This window comes from Trachinotus anak, unplaced genomic scaffold, assembly GCF_046630095.1.
Source record: "Trachinotus anak isolate AG129_WGS33_773 ecotype Australia unplaced genomic scaffold, CSIRO_AGI_Tana_v1 ptg000001l, whole genome shotgun sequence".
Taxonomy (NCBI): Eukaryota; Metazoa; Chordata; class Actinopteri; order Carangiformes; family Carangidae; genus Trachinotus; species Trachinotus anak.
The window spans coordinates 7,397,299-7,414,638 of record NW_027273852.1 but is presented as its reverse complement, the minus strand read 5'-3'; the positions used below and the strand labels follow the sequence as shown (position 1 = coordinate 7,414,638).

Sequence of the window (17,340 nt, the reverse complement as noted above, 5' to 3'; positions counted from 1 at the left end):
GTGAGTTAATTGAACCATTTCAGAATTAGAGCTGCTGATCCTCAGTCGGTGTGATGTGGCTCAGCAGGTGTCAAGACTGTAGAACCAGATACAACCATACCCAGCAGGCAGTAGGTGCTCAACTAATCCTGTGATCAGAAGTCTGGAGGAAGAGAGGGGGAGGACGTGGAGCCAGCTTACCTTCATGATCCACTGTAGCCTCCTGCCCTAGAAAGCGATGTAGGGAGGGAGGGGGATGAAGAAAAAAAGATAGGGGGGGTGGGGTGGAGAGTTGGGAAAGAAGGGCAGCTCACCTTCTGGTCTTCTTCCATCATGGCCTCTTGTTCGAGAAGTTTCTCCATCATAATCTGCTCCTGTCTCTTTCTTTGCTCGTTGTCCTCTTCTGCTTGCTGCAGAGATTACATATTCATGTCATGTACACGCAGACACAAATAGCTTAAATTTAAACCCTGTTTGTCATAGAGAAAACTGTGTTGTTGCTTTTATAGCGGAAGCCCTTCTACAGCTCTGACAGAATTCAACAGTGATTTTATGAAATGGTCAAATGTCCCGTGTGAACTGAGATTATACTTAAGCATCATGAGCAGTTTGGAGTTGAGGAGAAAAAAGGATGCACTAGGCAAACAGCTGCTGTGGAAGGAGAACAAACTGCTGCTATGAGTGAAATATAAAGCTATTTATTAACAAAGAGCCAAACATCATCAACACACCGCTGTGTGATGGGTTTTTGTTTGAATTGTATAGTAGACAATTCTTAAAATGTGCTTATTTATTTGTAAAATTCCTTTTTTGGTGTGGAAGAAACATGACACATTACAACACTGCATACAACAAGGCATATTTATGTTCATTCACATAACTGCACAGTGTGCACACACAGAGCCATGGACACTTCCAATGCACATGAGCATTTCAACAAATCTTCATATCTCCCCACAGACTTTGCCCCAGCTGTTGCGGTGACAACGTAAGTCTAGAACTAAACAGCTGAACAGGTTGTGTGTGTGTGTGTGTGTGTTTTCTACTGGTTCTGTGTGACTGTGTGGTTATCCAACTCACCCTGTACGCTTTAACAAATCGCACGAACACAGGGAAGAAGACGGACGGCGGCGTGGTTTTGGAGTTCTCCCCAAAGAATTTTACTGCCTCATCGAAGGCGTCCTTTCAACAGACAGTGGATTTACATTCAGATGACTGTTTAACAGGCCGAGTGAAATTGTTTTTAAAAAGGACAGCAACAGTAGGTGTGCTCGCGTTACCTGTGCAATCTTGGCATCATCCTGCAGCTTTTTCAGTTTGCTCTCATTGTGTGTGATGAAGTCTTTGAGCATGGTGTTGTGGCCGTGCATGCTGTATTCTCGTTTGGTCAGCTCCAAGCCTCTCTGCAGCTCCTTTACATCTAGCAGCACGTTCTCCAGTGAGACTGTGAGCACAAGGAGACTTATGAGTACATGTGCAACCTCCCATTGAATGATATCAAGAGCAGAATTAACTGGATCTTCCAACGGATGCACAAGGGTTTGTCTAGTTGTCATTGATGGAGACCGATGGGAAGAAAATGGGTTGAATCTCCCATGTATGCACTAACACCCCTGCACTGGATGACTCACCTGCTGCAGCTTTCTCCACATAGTGCAGCTCATTGTAGAAGAGAGAAACCTGCGTGTATTTCTCCTTCACCACATTGGCTATGTAGTGTAACAGCGTTAGCTTACGGTCCGTCGACTTGGTATCAAGTAGCTGTAGATAAAGCAATAGAGAAATTAGATGTGAAAAAAAAACGCACAAGGAAAAAGTGGACGACTTGAAAGGCAGGAGGAAGCGATTTCAACTCACCAAGTCTAAACTTTGCAGCTTGAATCCGTACACTGCTCCTCTTTTGCTGCTGTTCATGTAGTTTCCAAGTGCCAAGATAATCTGCAAAACAGCAATGAGCACGAATGTGAAAAAGGAAACCACGCATGGATTCAACATCTTGTTCAGTCTAGATGCAACAAGGTTAATTACCTCAAGAATTTTCTTCAGCTTCTGTGATGACTTGATAGACACTGATGCTGCAATGACTGCATGAAGTTGCTGTGGGGAAACAAAGAGGATGGCTAATTCAGTGCTGCATTGTTGCTTTCTATGGTTGAATCATCAGAAACCAGTAATAATAACATTAATAAGAATGTAGCATCTTTAACACCATATTTATTTTGAAATTTAATGGGAAATGTCCCAAAACTCACCGGTGTGAGCATCTGAATGCTCTCAGAGAAGTTGCCGATGAAGGCCATGATGGTCATCTTCTGCATGAGCCGCTCGATCTTACTGAACTGCATCATGAAGCGGTCCTCATCCGTCAGGCTTTCCAGCGGCTTTCGCTCCTTCTCAAACTGCCGCAGGATTTTGATCTCGTTCTCTGTGGGCTGGAAGCGCATGAGACACTCCACAAAGTCCACGGGCAGAGTCCGTAGGTCAAATCTGGAGGACGGGTTGATAGAGGAGGATAGAGGCACACAAAGTATATTACACAATAGGAATTCAAAGTAAAAGACACAGATGATACAACATATGGTTAAGTTCTGACTGATGATGTGACAACAGTAAAAAAAAAAACTTTAAAAAAGCTACTGTCATGATCATATCACGTATATCAACTTATAAATATCGGATCACAACATTAATCCAAAACATCATTTTTATTTTACCACTAGTGTATTGTATCGCAACATGAAATCAAACCCATGTCTTATTTAGGCAAAAAGTCTTCATGCAGGGAAAGCATGTAAGAGCAATAGAGGGACCAGGGTGTGTTGTTTTATTTTGAAGGGGCTTACATCTGAATGGCCTTGCAGATCTCCTCGGGTGTCTTGCCCACTTTCCTCAGTGTGATGGCCAGGTTCTTTGCCCTGTTGGAGTCCAGCAGAGACACCTTGTTCGGCCCCTTCTGGATGACCTTCTGCTTGCTCATGGAGATGTCAATGGACGGGCCCTGGGCTTTCGTCTTAAACATCTCCTCAAACTCATCTACGTTCAGGTCCTGAATGATGGCAACAAAGAATCAGATAATGCTCTGTTTCCATGGTAAGGAGGCCGGAGGTGGACAGGGCTGAACGACTGCTTAGGTTACCTCAAGTATCCTCTCGTCATCGATCTCATTGAAGACGGTGCCGTTTATCTGGTTTGGCTTCAGGGCTACCCAGTTGAAGACGGGCATACGGAACTTTGTCTTGATGGGTTTCTTGATCTTAACAGCTACACAGGACACAATTGAGTTAGCAGAGCGTTTCTCCTTATCTATTATCAGAAGACACACATTTACATTCACACACATGCAGGTGAGAGGGTAGACAGGTGTCTGGGATTTGTGACTAGACCCTAGGTCTGTCTGATCTCTAAAACATACAATCACACTTTATTTTGATCTTTTTTTTTCCAAGCAGAGTGAAGCCTCTCAGCCTCGGGCAAGAGAGTGAGGCCAGAAGATATACCAGTACAGTAAATGGTGCATATGGTGAGGATTTCCTGTCTGGCCAAGTGATAAACTGTTTATTAGAGAGATTAAAACTATTTGCAGCTTCCTGGCCTGATTCGTTGAGGCTGAACATTGAGATGGCGCCCAGCTTTGCTACACAGACAAGGTGTCAGCAGGGACAGAAAGATAACACTGTCATGAGAAAAGGTAAACAGCATTCCAGCTATGGCTATCACCTTCTTTCATCAGCGTGTCACAGCAGGTCACTGTGCCTCGGCATGCAACCAACAGTTTGAGAAGTGGGTACACACACAGACACACACAGACACACACACACACGCACGCACACACAATCACAATACTACAGCAAGTTGTGAAGGTAAAATCATGCAATGTGTTTGAAAGCTGGTATTTCATTTTATTTTTTGTTGTTGTTGTTGCTTAAAGTCATCCAAGTGTTTTACAGAAGTTTGTTCTGTGAAACTGTGTTGTTCTTGTGTTTTCAACTGGGATTCAAAGACTGAAAATACCACTTTCAATACTTGTTGGAAAGGAAGGGAAGGGGGGGGTAAAACACCAAACATGACAGGCAGAACCTACAGAAAAGTTTGATGGGTCCCTCTGGTTGGCACAGAAAAAAACAATCAAGTAAAAGATAAGTCATTAAGAAATCGGCAGTTAGTGAGAAAGCTTAAACACACACATCTCAAACACACATGGTACAGTAAAGAATCTATGCTTTCAAAATAAAGTTCTACTGTTTACTGAGTGGTGGAACTGACATTACTTGGTTGGCATCGTTGTGTTTTCTGATTCACGTCCCTCTAGAAGTTCAGCATGCACATGCTTACATACAGGTATGTAGAAACATGCATCCACGTCTGCATACTGTAGAGGCTGATCTGGTTACAGAAGGGTCTAATCTGGTGTTGTTACTGATCAATTGTCATAAATCTGAGCAGGTGCATATGTGACAGCAAGGTCCACAGCCTTTAGGAGGCTGAGTTATTATTGTAATTTCTCTCATAAAAATGATTTTTTTAAAAAGAACTGGCCTATGAAATCAGAAGGCTTTTACTGTGAAGCAGTCAGAGCAAGTGCTCATTGGGCATTAAAATGACCTCTACTGTTTTTCGGATATTTCAGTTCTTTGGAGTCACTGAAAAAGAAGCAGCTATGCCCATTATAGTTCACATTTTCACTACATAACATAATGCTCATTCACCTACAGACACGTGGTGACCTTACCTGCCAACCCAGAGTTCATGATGACAGTGGGCGTCCCACAGCCAGGCAGTGGGGGGGCTACGGGAGGAGGCGGAGGAGGCGGAGGAGCTGTGATTCCTGAGGCTGGTCCAGGAGGTGGAGGGGGAGGGGGCGGCGGCGGCGGAGGTGGCGGAGCGGCTGCTGCTGCAGGAATGGCTGGTGATGATCCATTTGGCACTGGGACAGAGGAGAGATAGCAGGGTAAACAAAAACAGAGGAAGTGGCAAGCTCCACATCTTGAGCTGCATGTCTGTAACATCTCTGATGCTAATGTTTGGAGAGATTCACTGTTTTTAATGAAGCTTCAGTTTAAAAATTGTTTAAATTAACTCCTGGATATTAAACTATTACACACCCTAATGAATACTTTCTGCCATCCGGCTCAATTCTTACTTTGTATCTGACTTGTTTCTTCTCTCCTATGCTAAGAAAATGGACTTATATTAAACCTACATGTGCCATTCACTGGCAGTGGAGGGGGTGGAGGAGGCGGTGGGGGTGGAGCAGGCACGCCTGCTACAACTCCAACATGGTTTGGACTGACAGCCCCACTGTTTCCTACAACGACGGCGCCTGGCAAACCCTCCACACCGGTGGGTGGCGAGGGCAGGATGGAGATGTCACCGTCTCCCTTCTTGTGGATCTTGATGGTGCCCTGCTTCTCGAGCTCGTGGATCTTCTTCTCCAGGTTACTCTGTCGCTGGATGGCCTCATCCTTCTCCTTTAACATCTGCCTCAGTGAGTGTACCTGCGAGCTAGTGTCTTTGTAGACTTCCTGTGTGGGGGAAGAGACAAGATATTAGAGGAACCAGAAGATAAAACATGTACTCATCTAAAACAAGAAACTGAGACATCAGAAACATGGATTTCATTATCATTACATTGTTTATTATAAGGAGCCTGGATTCTTGTATTTAGCGAGTACTGAAATGACAACTGAGAGGATGAATGTAAATGTTGTTGAGTCTGACCCTGATGGAGTCAAGCTCCTTGTTCCTTTGCATCAGCTGCTTCTCCAGCTCCACGATCTTAGACATGGCCTCGTTCTCCATGTCCTGCAGCTTCTCTGTCATCTGTAAGAACAACAGCCAAGAGTTAGAGGTCACTCAGTGACATGAACTCATTGTGATGACAACATCCAACTCAATATGTCAAAGTGGTCCAGCAGGCCAGGATGTCAGGCACTTAACATAGACTTTTCTGGATTAAAACAAACTATGAGGACGTAAAAGTTAGCAACAAAAAAAATGTGTCCAAATATAATGTGTCTGTCAGTCTTGCCTCACGGCTGACAGTTAAATGAAAGCATTAGATCATAGTAAATCCCATGCTGAGGGGGCACCCCATGATAACAAGCAAGTGTGACAGGAGCTTCACACAGACTGCCATGCCCCCTGTCAATTCACTCTGCCATCATCGTCCTGACATGTTGGACTCCTTTTGTGAGAGAAGACAAATGAGTCTCAAGGAGTCAGTTTTATGGATTTTCACAGAGTAGACTCAATAGTCGAGGGCTCTCACGTGTGACATGTTCTCCTCCAGCTCCTCCACCCGCTCCAGGGCAGCGTTTTTGGTCTCGGCATCCTCCAGGAGGGCTCCCACATCAAAGACGTTATCCAAGTATGCCTGGATTTGAACCTGCAGCTTATCGCTCTCTGTGTGCTTTAATTTCTGGAAAACATACACAAAAAAATAGAAAGTGTGACAATCAGAGCGAGGCAGTCAGGGAGTGGAGAAGATATTCATTTCTTTCAGTTCACTGCATGAGGCCCACATGTCAGACTCTGAGGCCAGCATCGATCTCACGCTCTGCAGCCAGGCAGGAGACGAGGATTTACACAACTGACAGATTTTTTTTTCTGAAGTAATGGAAAAGCCATTATTGACTGCTTCTCTGTGGCTGCTGTCTCAGGGCTGTTGTAATGACAACCTACTGTAAATTCTGGACTGAGCTGAATATTAAGAGCATAACTGTTCTGTCCGTCTGTCTGTCCGTCCACTTTTCCTGCAGAGTTCTGTCTCAACTCACGTCTAAGTAGTCGTCCAGACACAGCTTGGTGAAGTCGTACTGTAGATGAACTCTGAAGTTCATGTCCTCCACTGAGTGCACAACAATGTTGATGAACTGCATACAGGCCACCTTGGGAATAGAAACAGAAAAAATATAGTTAGTGGATGAGGATACACAGTATACACCGTAGACCTCTTGTACACATCATCGGTTATAAATCAAAGAACAAATATAAAAATGTTTTATGACCCTGACATCCCAACAAACAGCTGACAGGGCAAGGTAAAACAAAGGTTAACAAATTGACGACAGGTTTGAGGTTTTTCTCCAACAGCCTGGCGCTGCTATGAAATGGTTTTATGCTCATAATCACATCTGTTGCCTTTTAATATCTCTTCCCCTGAAACAGTGTGAATAAATCTGCATGATTGCGCAGAGTGGCTTATCTGGCAGATTAAAAGGATCGAAGAAAACAAATGAACAAAATCAGCCAGTTCATCTGCATTGGCTGCACAAACAGATCAAGGGGGGGGATCTCTCCTCAGTGTTTAATGTACACACACACACACACACACACTGACAAAAGCTTAATGAACTCCCTGTAAGAAGCTCAGTTGTCTTGTGCGACATGGCGGCTTTGACAGTCTGTTTGCTTTAGTGCTGCTGTCAGACGACGCCTTGTGACAGAGGTCCGATTCAAAGTCCTACTGAAGATCTATTTAAACACAGCATCTGTTGGTTCAAGCTCTCTCTCTCTCTCTCTCTCACACACACACACACACACACACACACAAACACAAACGCACACCACACATACAGTGTATCACCCACATCAATAAGGACACTTAAATGGATGCACACAGTGGATAAAATCATGTTGAAGTTGGTACTTTCTTCACAGTGTCTATAAATTCTTATCTGCCACTCTAATTAGTGTCACTCGGCCTGGAAATGACAGACTTGGCATGGCTTCCTCACTTAAGGGCCACTCCAGTTTGATGTACAGCACTGCATCTGTAGTTTGTGCTGTGATGAGAAAAATTCGAGTCCTCGCACAGTCAACAACATCATAAAACTGAAAGCAAAATGTGTCTTTGTTGTTTGAACAAACATATGAGGACACATGCAGCAGTGCTGCAAATATTCAACATATCTGTATTTCCAACCACCTGGAAACTGTTGATTCATGCTTTTATTTCATCACAGCTGAACCTTTGCAGCTCCCTGTGCACTAACCCATAGACTGCAGCTGCTGTGACACTACAGAGCTCTGAACACTCGACGGTGGTGAAAAATGAACCGCAAACACCTTCACTCTTCCTCAGCTCGAAAAAGGCTCACAAGACATCTGCAGTTTGTCTTGTGATATAGGATTTTCAAGGGAGTGCTGTACAATCACACAGTCAATAGTCATTAGGAGTGTGTGTGTGTGTGTGTGTGCGTGTGTGTGTGTGTGTGTGTGTGTGTGTGCGTGCGTGTGCGTGTGCGTACATACCATGAAGTCAATGTTGTTGTCCTCGTTCTTGAAATACTCCATTAGCTTCTCAAACCGCTGCGTCTCCATACAAACCTGAAAAACAAACCACATCCCGCTGAGGTTGAAGAAGTCGAGGTGGAGAGAGGAAGAAACAGTGACTAATGTAAATCAGTCAATCACTGATTTGCATGGATGGCACCTGCGCCACCAACTTCTTATAATTTACATTGATTAGGTCGTAATTGACATGTGATTTAAGATTTAATTTCTGTGCCACATGTGCACAGTTAACAGTAAGAATATAATTGCTCCCTCCCTAGCACTGATGGAATTAAAACAAGCCTGAGCTTCTCCTCTCTGCAGGAAGACGAGGGTGTGTTGGTGGCATAGAGAGTGCTGACAAAATACAGAGCCGCACTGTGTCCTTGTGAGCCTTTAATCCTCAAACTTTATTGCCATTCCCCTGTCAGAAAACCTCATGTTATCATCAGGGTTTGAAAATAAATTGTCAGTGACATTAGCTGCTGAACAGATTACACAGTTTTCAGTGATAATTACTATGATCCAGTTATTCATTCAAAGCTACTGCTGAATCATTCTTTCATTTTATACACAGCTCACACAGTGCATCTGTGTTCAATATTACTTGTGGTACAACTTTTCCTGTAGTTTTTGTCCTGCCAATAAAACCTCATTTGAACTAGAATTTGGAAAAGAGAGAGAGAGAGAGAGAGAGAGAGAGAGAGAGAGAGAGAGAGAGAGAGAGAGAGAGAGAGAGAGAGAGAGAGGGTTAGATGCTCTGCAGTTCAGACAGTTCACGTGGAGGGCAATGAGGGAGATGGAGCATGATAAAGAATTGAGAAGGAAGGGAGGAAGAAAGTGGAGGGTTATGCATCCAAAAAAACCTCTGAATAACGCCGAGAGACTCAGCCGGCAGCCTCTTGATCCAATTCCTGACACGGGATATCACAGTCACTTGGCAAACTAGATCTAATAACATTACATTTTAAAGTGTCACTTTGCGTCCTCACATTGTTCCAGCAGCCTCCACTATCAGGACCATTTCTCAACCGTCATCTCATTAGACGAGCTACAGTCTCCCTAAGACTTATTCTCCCACTAATGCCAATGCCGCTGAGAGCAACACTCAATATTTCATTCAGGGGTGTAAATATTGCATTAACTGCAGTCGGCCCGTGTTTGCAGGCCGTATGCTACAAAGTAGGGCTGCTGTTAGCGCCCACTCCATCATAAACCTCCCACTCTTCTCTTCGGCAGCCAGAATACCTCATCCAGACAGGCAAGGGTCAGGCAAGGCTGTCTGTTACATTTGTCTCTCTGCTGTTCTGAGCTTTGATGCGTCCGCCAAATCCAGTTAACACGCACGCACACGCAACTGTTTTCTCTGGAGGTCCTCCTGTGTTATGAGGCTAAACCGGCGTCTGTAATCTGTTGACAAAGAGCTCATTCCAAGATGCTATTGCTCTGCAGCAGTGAGGAATCTGCTGGTCTCGCATCCGCCGGAGGAGCATTCCTCCAGGCCTGAGTCACTGTTTCAAACTGCACAGTCAAAATGCAACGGCATATTCGTCTCCTCAGACCCCACTCCCCCTCTCCGTGCAGCTCCTACCTCCTTAAAGTTGTCGAACGCAGAGAGAATAATTTCGTGGCCTCCTCTCACGAGACAAACTGCCGCCAGGAGCTCCAGGACCAGAGCTTTAGTTCTGTAAAACAGGGAGAAAATAAAGGCAGGAATGTTTAGAAAATGACAAGTGTCAGCGCTGCAGCAAACCCTGTACTTCAACCCGGAACAGACAGTGAAAAACAGTAATTTCCTACCAACGCTGAAACATTTGTATAAAATAGATCAACGTGGAAATTACAGTGTTTCTTATAATCAATGCCCTTTTAATTTCATGCATTTTACAAGCATTTACAAAGACCGTAATCAAATTGAATTATGCTGACGGACTGATGTTACAAGGTCTGAAAAAAGTTTAGTAACAAATGAAAAGAAGAGCTTCACATTTTCATCTAATCCAATGGATTAAAATACTAATACCTTAGGCCTAATCTATGTGTGTGTTTGTGCGTCAGTGTCTATGTGTGAGTGTGAATGTGTGTGTTGGAGCACACAGGACAGAGACATCCTGTGCGTCCAGTCTCTGGTTCATTCATGCAGGATTTCTCTGCCCGGATGAGACAATATGTGACAGGTGATGCAAAGTGGTTTCACCTCCACTTTTGAAGAAATCCTTAAGCCCCGAACCATGAAGCGGACACACACCAACCCACCCACTCACACACACACGCACACACACACACACACACACACACACACACACACAGAAAGCAGCTGGAGTGTGCCAGCAGTGGCCTGACTCGTCTGTCGGGATGAATGTGCCTCTGAGCGACAAAGACACTCACTCTGGATCAGACTGTGCAGGTGCACTGACACTAATGTCAGACTCAGATTTTTTCATTTTGAATTTGGATCCAAGTCGGTAAAAATATTTGGATTTGTTAAGCTCTAAATCATACACACACCTCTTTCTGAATCCATCACCACCTGACTCTTTTTATCATCTGAGAAATTTGAATTTTTGTTCTTTCAGTGTTGACCCGAGGAGTTTTTCTTCTTACAGTTATTTCTGACTTCTGGTTTGAACTTACCTGGGGTTTTTATTGTTGAGACTTAGTGCAATTTCATTCACAGCATGTGGGTGTGACATGACCATGTTGAAGCCATACTGGAAGATGAAAACAAATGAGAGGGAGAAAGATGGAGACAAATAAGCTAATTAACAGAGAAAAGGAGCCACAGCATGAACAAGAGGTGCATCCATCACATAATAAATGAAATATGAAGAAGTAGCAGTCGGACAAATTGTACTAGGCTTCAGTTAGATGAGTGTGCCTCAGTCTAGAGGGACATGGAGTCTGTGTGGATGTGTCGTGCACGGTGCAGTGGACTGACCTGGTAGTTCATGATAGCGCGCAGGCACATGATGCAGACGTGGACGTCGTCTTTCTTACAGACCAGTCTGGAGTTTTTCAGTGTTCGCCGGCTGGGCAGTGTGTTACAACTGAAACGTTACACAAAACACACAAACAATTGAGTGAAAAGAGGAAAGAAAGTGTCAGGTCTACAAGCATCTGAACACAAACAAGAAAACAGATGCCATTAGTGAATAGCATCGTCGCACACCATCTCCTTCACATAGGGAGGCTATTAAACCGCCACGCCACCTTACATCAACCCACACAAAAGCCATATAATCTACAGCCTCGCCAGGGGCCACAGGATGCCCTCGTTTCAATTGTTTTAATTTAACGGCCTTCACAAAGATATCTCTTACAGCTAGCACAATAGAAGCTAGTCATTTGCATGCAGCACAGTGATTGTGCAGCTTTATGTGAACAAAAACAAGGCCTTTCCTCCCGGTGCAGCTCTCACAATAAGAGAAATGCTGGAGCAGCAGAATTACTGAATAATATGCAGAGCCAGTCAGAGCAAAACAGTTTATTTTCAGACTGTTGTCACGAGTTTCAATTACCAGCCCGAGTTCTGGGTAAAAATGTGTCTTCAGGCTACTGATAGACACGCTCATTCGTGTCAGCTCCCATGCCTGAAGGCGTGACTTCTCTGAGTCACAACACACAACACAGTGTGTGTGTGTGTGTGTGTGTGTGTGTGTGTGTGTGTGTGTGTGTGTGTGTGTGTGTGTGTGTGTGTGTGTGTCTGTCGGAAAAATTCAAGAGCAAGGAAGAGGTAGCAGTTTTTGGACAAAGATGGTCAACTACTCATCTTTAATTAGAAAAGTTCACACTAAATAGTTTAACTTCATGCCCTAAAAAATGTCGTGCTTGTGCTCATACCAGTGTACAACTAATATTTAATGTGTGAGTTCATGGGTCTTTGTATTTATGCGTATTCTACATGTGTTCAGCAAGTTGTGGTGTCGGCCACTAAAACAAGTTCCCTGACAGAAACGCAGTCAATTCGTGAGACTCTTTCTGACGGAACTGGAACGCTTGCTTCACACAGCAGAAACAATCATCTGAAAGGATTTCTGTCGCAGGCTTTTCCTCTCCTGATTCATCAACGTCCAAACTGAGGCGTGGCACAACTGGGAGGAAATTATTTAGAAGTGTTTCTTAATCACAAACCAAATGATAAATGATTACATAACGCCAGCAACGTGCAATACCTTAACCTGCTTTGACTTATCTGAAATGGCACAACTAAACTTTATGTAGACACGTTAAACACAACACACCGAGAGAAGTATACAAGAAAGAAGTGGAAAATAAAAACTAAAAAAGTTCAAGAAACAGTACTAAAAGACAACAACCTCATTACGTGGTTCAGTTTGGTCTCAATCAAATAGAGAACAAGCAAAAAGTCAGATAGAGTTTAAAATTGAATCTTGAAAGCTAAAATAGAGCGTGACGATGATTAATTAGATCAATGGAAGTGAGGAGGAAATTCAATATTTTTAGGTGATTCATGAAAAATCCTCATTGATTAACATTTGCAGTTGGCTCCACTGTAAGGAAGACTGCTCTGTAGGCGAGGCGAGAATAAAAGTAATATGGTCTCTTTTAGACCCTCATTAAAGTATAGATGTATGATACTAAACTAGTTGGAGACAGCATAAAGAAGTCTAGAAGAGACACCAAAATGTGTGTCCATGGAGAAAAGGTGCACAAAGTTGGAGTCGAGACAGGTTACGTGCCCATGGACTGAGCAAAAATAACATCAGATTCATTTTCATTAAGCAGAAAAAGTTCAGAGACACCCAGGAGATGATGCTCTGGTGTCAACACACGAATATCATCCAGAAATTGTCTGTCCATTCTCTCAAGACAGCAAGACCATACCAGAATATGCTGTAAATAACACCACACGACATGAAACACTAAGACTACAGTGACACTACAGACGACACACAGCTATGGATTTCTAGCTAACTCCATGTAACTCTACGGGCATACCGTCTTATTTGAGAGCACTTTGGACAGGTCAGTGTGCTTGGTGTTCTTCAAGTTGGCAGTTTGAGGAAGAAACATACAAGTCTTAATTTGACATCCAGTTGTTAGCAGTTAATGACCTCACATTACTCTAATTCAAAGCTAATCAAAAGAGTGATAAAGATTCTGTATAATGGGCAATTTAAGAATTATTAACCACTGATATTAGAACATAAAAATGTTTCATAATTAATGTGACATCTCTTATTGAGCAGAAATACAATAATAATGCATCCAAAATACAGAAGATTTGTAGAGGATATCTAATCTATATGTACTGGTTGTAGCCTAGCGTTTAGCTTTTACAGGGCTTTTGCAGAAACTAGGCTAGCTTCTGCACAGACTGGCATTTAGGGAGCCACACAAGCAGCACACAGGCACAGAGGCAAGAACAATGAATGCAGAAAAATCCATTTGCTCCAAGGAAAAGAGAATTCACTCTCAAGCGAGGGAGGGGAGGCTGACAGTACAAATAATTCACATCCCCAACACAGACAGCGGGACAAATAAACGGGGCAGCGCTAGCAGGGAGGTATAAAGTACAATGAGGCTGGGGGGGGGGGGTTGTGTAGGGACAGTTGAGGCTGCAGAAAGCTCACTGTGAGCCAGCAGAGCGAAGCTGAGACCTGCCTGCTGTCGAAGATTGGCAGACAGAAGAGTAGATGACTATGGACGAACACCAGGACAGAACAGAAGAGACAGTCAGCCTCAGTGAAGACACTCTGACCTATTACACATACTGCACAGGCTCGAGTGATGTCACAAGGGTAACATCTGGAGGCAGCACACACTCACAAGTAACATGAAGTAGGGCTAAATGGTCATTTTACAGATTATTATGGGCTAATATAGATGTCTGAAAAGGGTGAGATTATCAGTGAAATCTCTGCCAACAAGAAAGAGATAAAATATGTATAAATAACAATTGATTGATTGTCTTGGATATTACAAATGTGCAGAGGAAACTTTTACACACTACACTGGAGTAGTTTAGTAATTTCATCATGTTGTAAACAAACCCAGGATGTCCCCACAACAGGTTTCCAGTGAAATTTTCATCTAAGTCACTGTAATAAAGGGGAGCAAAAGAGTGAAAACTGTTTTTTTCTGTGTTCCATTTACTCTATGTCTCTATATCTTTACTTTATATGTATTACTTGTAAACTTTCTCTCTTTTGAGACAACAGGCAACAGAAAACCATTCAACCAATGAATAAAAATGCCTGACTATCATAATGCAAGGATCTCATATTAAGAAGCCTTATTGATTCAATAGTGCTCTTTGTGTACAATGGCTTCAAGTTAACCTCTTCAAACAAATGGATTAGAGGTCACAGAAATCAGTGCTGAAACATCAATGGAATGACAGGGAGGATTAGACAAGTAATGCGCAAATGAATGGGATTTGTGCTCCAGGGCATATATAATGGCATATATTAGCATGGGCTTATGAATTAACTGCTGTGAAATGTTGTATGAACAGGATTTGGTGTTAAAGTGGCTTATTTGGTGTTCATAAACACAAAACTATAAAAAAAAAAAGATTGCTTCCATAAAAGGAGATCTTTCCTTCTGCTGCCATCATCTGTCACAGGGAAAATAACTGTCCATCATGTGTCATAATCATGTGCAAAACCGGCCTGAATCTGACAATCCCAAAAATCCAGACTAATAATATTTGCATGCTGCTCCAAAAATGTGTCTTAAGCCAGTTTTACAGACCTCGTGACTACACAAAGGGGCTGCTGAGGCGTCATATGAAATGTGTGACTTCTCAAAATAATCCCAATATAATCACACAGGTCCATCTGAACATTAAGTAACTCAATACCAAAAACAAGTTCACTGTAAAGACGTTAAAAACAAACAAACACACTTGGTTAAGGGTGAATCTTTTTAACCATAGGGTGGTATGTGTGTGTGTATTGTACCGTAACGTGGAATGTCGCCCAGCACGTGTGATGCCATTCCCAGTGATGGGGGACGGCAGGGTGCTTCCTCCATGCAGGTCCTCTATAGAGCGGCTCCAGGGCTTAGACTTATCAATCGCAGCCTCCGGGTTATTGTCCATAGAGTCTCCATCAAACCTGTCGCACAGTGGAAGCAGGACATAAAATAAAACATTGTCTGTTTTGTTGAACACAAAACAGAGAAACCATTTTTGCAAGGACCCCCATGGTTACTAAATGTATGTTTAAACGTACAGATAAAAATAAACTTAAAATTAAACTTCATTGTGTAGTGTTAGCTATCTATGAAAGCTAACTCCATAAAATATACACATAAAAACACATGTCTGGATAGATGTTATGGCAATATGCCATACAATACAACATGTACATTTTTTAACATGTAAAATTTAGGCTTTTTGGTTTGGACATTGTACGTAAGCAGCAGGGCTTTTGTTTAGTTGTACTTGGCAGAAACTTTCAAAAAGAGCTGCCAGTTACAGCATACCTGTTATGATGTGTTTCAGTTTTTAGATTGGTGGTTTCCATGACTTTCTATGCTGGTACTGCTGCAGTCGTAATGGGTAAACACAGTTACGACTAACCATTCATAATGTGGACAGACCATAATAACATATGGTGAAAAGGGGTGTGTGGGGGGGCGGGGGGTTAAAAATTTAACTGCGTGGCTCCTTGGCACTGTACAGGGACTTTGTAACTGACTAATAATCACACTGTCAGTCCATGAATAGAAGCCTATGATTGGTATGATACACAGTGCCAATGTGTCAGCAATGGGCCCCGAGTGACTCAGAGTTTCTGACAACCAGGCAGCAGCAGCAGCAGCGGCGGTGGTGTTGGTGGTGCTGGCGCTGTGTGGTGATGCATCAGCGGCTGTGCAGAATAGCAGCATTGTGTTGGTTGTCAGCTCTGCATATAGACTAAAGTGGTAAAGAGAGAAAGAGCTGGTAGTGACTTACGTGACGGCATACTGTGCAAAAGAAAGATACTCCACCAGCACGTCCAGGCCTTTGTTCTCTTCATTCAGGAATTCTCTCACCCACCTGAGGAGAGACGAAAACAAGGTTAACTCTGCAAACGTTTATCAGCAGACCAAGTCTTAGAAAATCGTTGGATTATTTTTTGGTGAGAGATCCAGAACCGGCACCAGCTTGACTGCTGATCTCTTTTCGGAAAAAAAAATAATAATCACAGAAAAAACTAAAAGCTGGGGTGCCTACAGTGAAACTTGAAGAAACTACCAGAGAAACTGTACACACTTGCCTTTTTTCTATTTGATTGTTTATGCTGTTGTGAAACAAGACATTTGTAATAACTTGTAAATACCAACAAGTATCCATGTTTAACAAGTCTAATATTGACATGACCCATAATCACAACAATAAAAATATTTAAATACACACATAAAAAGTTGTCATATAAGATCTGGAAAAATTGCTTGCTGTTATGATGGCATTAAGATATTCTAGAGATGTTTCTGTATAGTATTTAATGTGTCATTTCTTCTTTCTAACACTCTATGCGGGCTTTGACCATACCTGATGTTTTCAAATTATTCTCCTTCGACTTTCTCTCTCTTTTCCAAGAAGAATTGTAATGACCCGTTTGTCAGACTTCAAAGCTTTCTGGCTCAGAGCAGCAAACATATCACACATGCATGCTCAGGCCTCCACACACACACACACACACACACACACACACACACACACACATTCACACACAAACACCCAAACAGAATCTCATTACTTAGTCTGCCTCTTTTCTATCTGTTTCTCTACCATACACACGCATAGTTTGAAACTCTGATAAAGACAAGCACCCACAATCATCAAAAGCCCATTCTCACCTTCCTTATAGGCACTGAAGTGGGCCGCCCATTCAGCACTCTGCAAAGCATTCATTTTTTATTCTGCACAGAAAAGCCAAGCTTTTCACGGGAAAGCTCCTGCTACCTTTGGCATGTTTCTGTTCTCCCTCCATATTCATAAGCAGTGTCAACTGAGTCACGGGACATTTTTATTTAATCGTATCCTAGGAAGGTGCCAGGTCTTTTTATTGAAGCCCTGACTGCTTCGACAGGCCTGATTACTCAGTGATTAGAGAAATTTGCAGGGCATAAACA

The 17,340-nt window shown here is 42.9% G+C and overlaps 1 protein-coding gene across 7 annotated transcripts in view; it reads right to left on the bottom strand.

The window, feature by feature from the left end:
* The window catches only part of fmnl2a (formin-like 2a), a 50,980-nt gene that overhangs the window by 6,064 nt on the left and 27,576 nt on the right, over window positions 1–17,340 (bottom strand). For 4 of the 7 annotated variants that reach the window (XM_071469183.1, XM_071469101.1, XM_071469525.1 and 1 more), the window contains exons 5-25: window positions 16,178–16,261; window positions 15,180–15,335; window positions 11,192–11,300; window positions 10,888–10,964; window positions 9,845–9,938; window positions 8,233–8,307; window positions 6,756–6,866; window positions 6,248–6,397; window positions 5,698–5,799; window positions 5,180–5,501; window positions 4,709–4,903; window positions 4,061–4,081; window positions 3,116–3,240; window positions 2,823–3,025; window positions 2,232–2,466; window positions 2,008–2,076; window positions 1,837–1,917; window positions 1,611–1,740; window positions 1,260–1,423; window positions 1,060–1,161; window positions 294–389 (exon numbers count right to left, since the gene is read on the bottom strand). In XM_071469183.1, the coding sequence (XP_071325284.1) occupies window positions 294–389; window positions 1,060–1,161; window positions 1,260–1,423; window positions 1,611–1,740; window positions 1,837–1,917; window positions 2,008–2,076; window positions 2,232–2,466; window positions 2,823–3,025; window positions 3,116–3,240; window positions 4,061–4,081; window positions 4,709–4,903; window positions 5,180–5,501; window positions 5,698–5,799; window positions 6,248–6,397; window positions 6,756–6,866; window positions 8,233–8,307; window positions 9,845–9,938; window positions 10,888–10,964; window positions 11,192–11,300; window positions 15,180–15,335; window positions 16,178–16,261 (2,701 nt within the window). The remainder of the gene's footprint in view (window positions 1–293; window positions 390–1,059; window positions 1,162–1,259; window positions 1,424–1,610; window positions 1,741–1,836; window positions 1,918–2,007; window positions 2,077–2,231; window positions 2,467–2,822; window positions 3,026–3,115; window positions 3,241–4,060; window positions 4,082–4,708; window positions 4,904–5,179; window positions 5,502–5,697; window positions 5,800–6,247; window positions 6,398–6,755; window positions 6,867–8,232; window positions 8,308–9,844; window positions 9,939–10,887; window positions 10,965–11,191; window positions 11,301–15,179; window positions 15,336–16,177; window positions 16,262–17,340) is intronic. The other 3 variants (XM_071469440.1, XM_071469358.1, XM_071469270.1) reach the window with 1 other exon arrangement.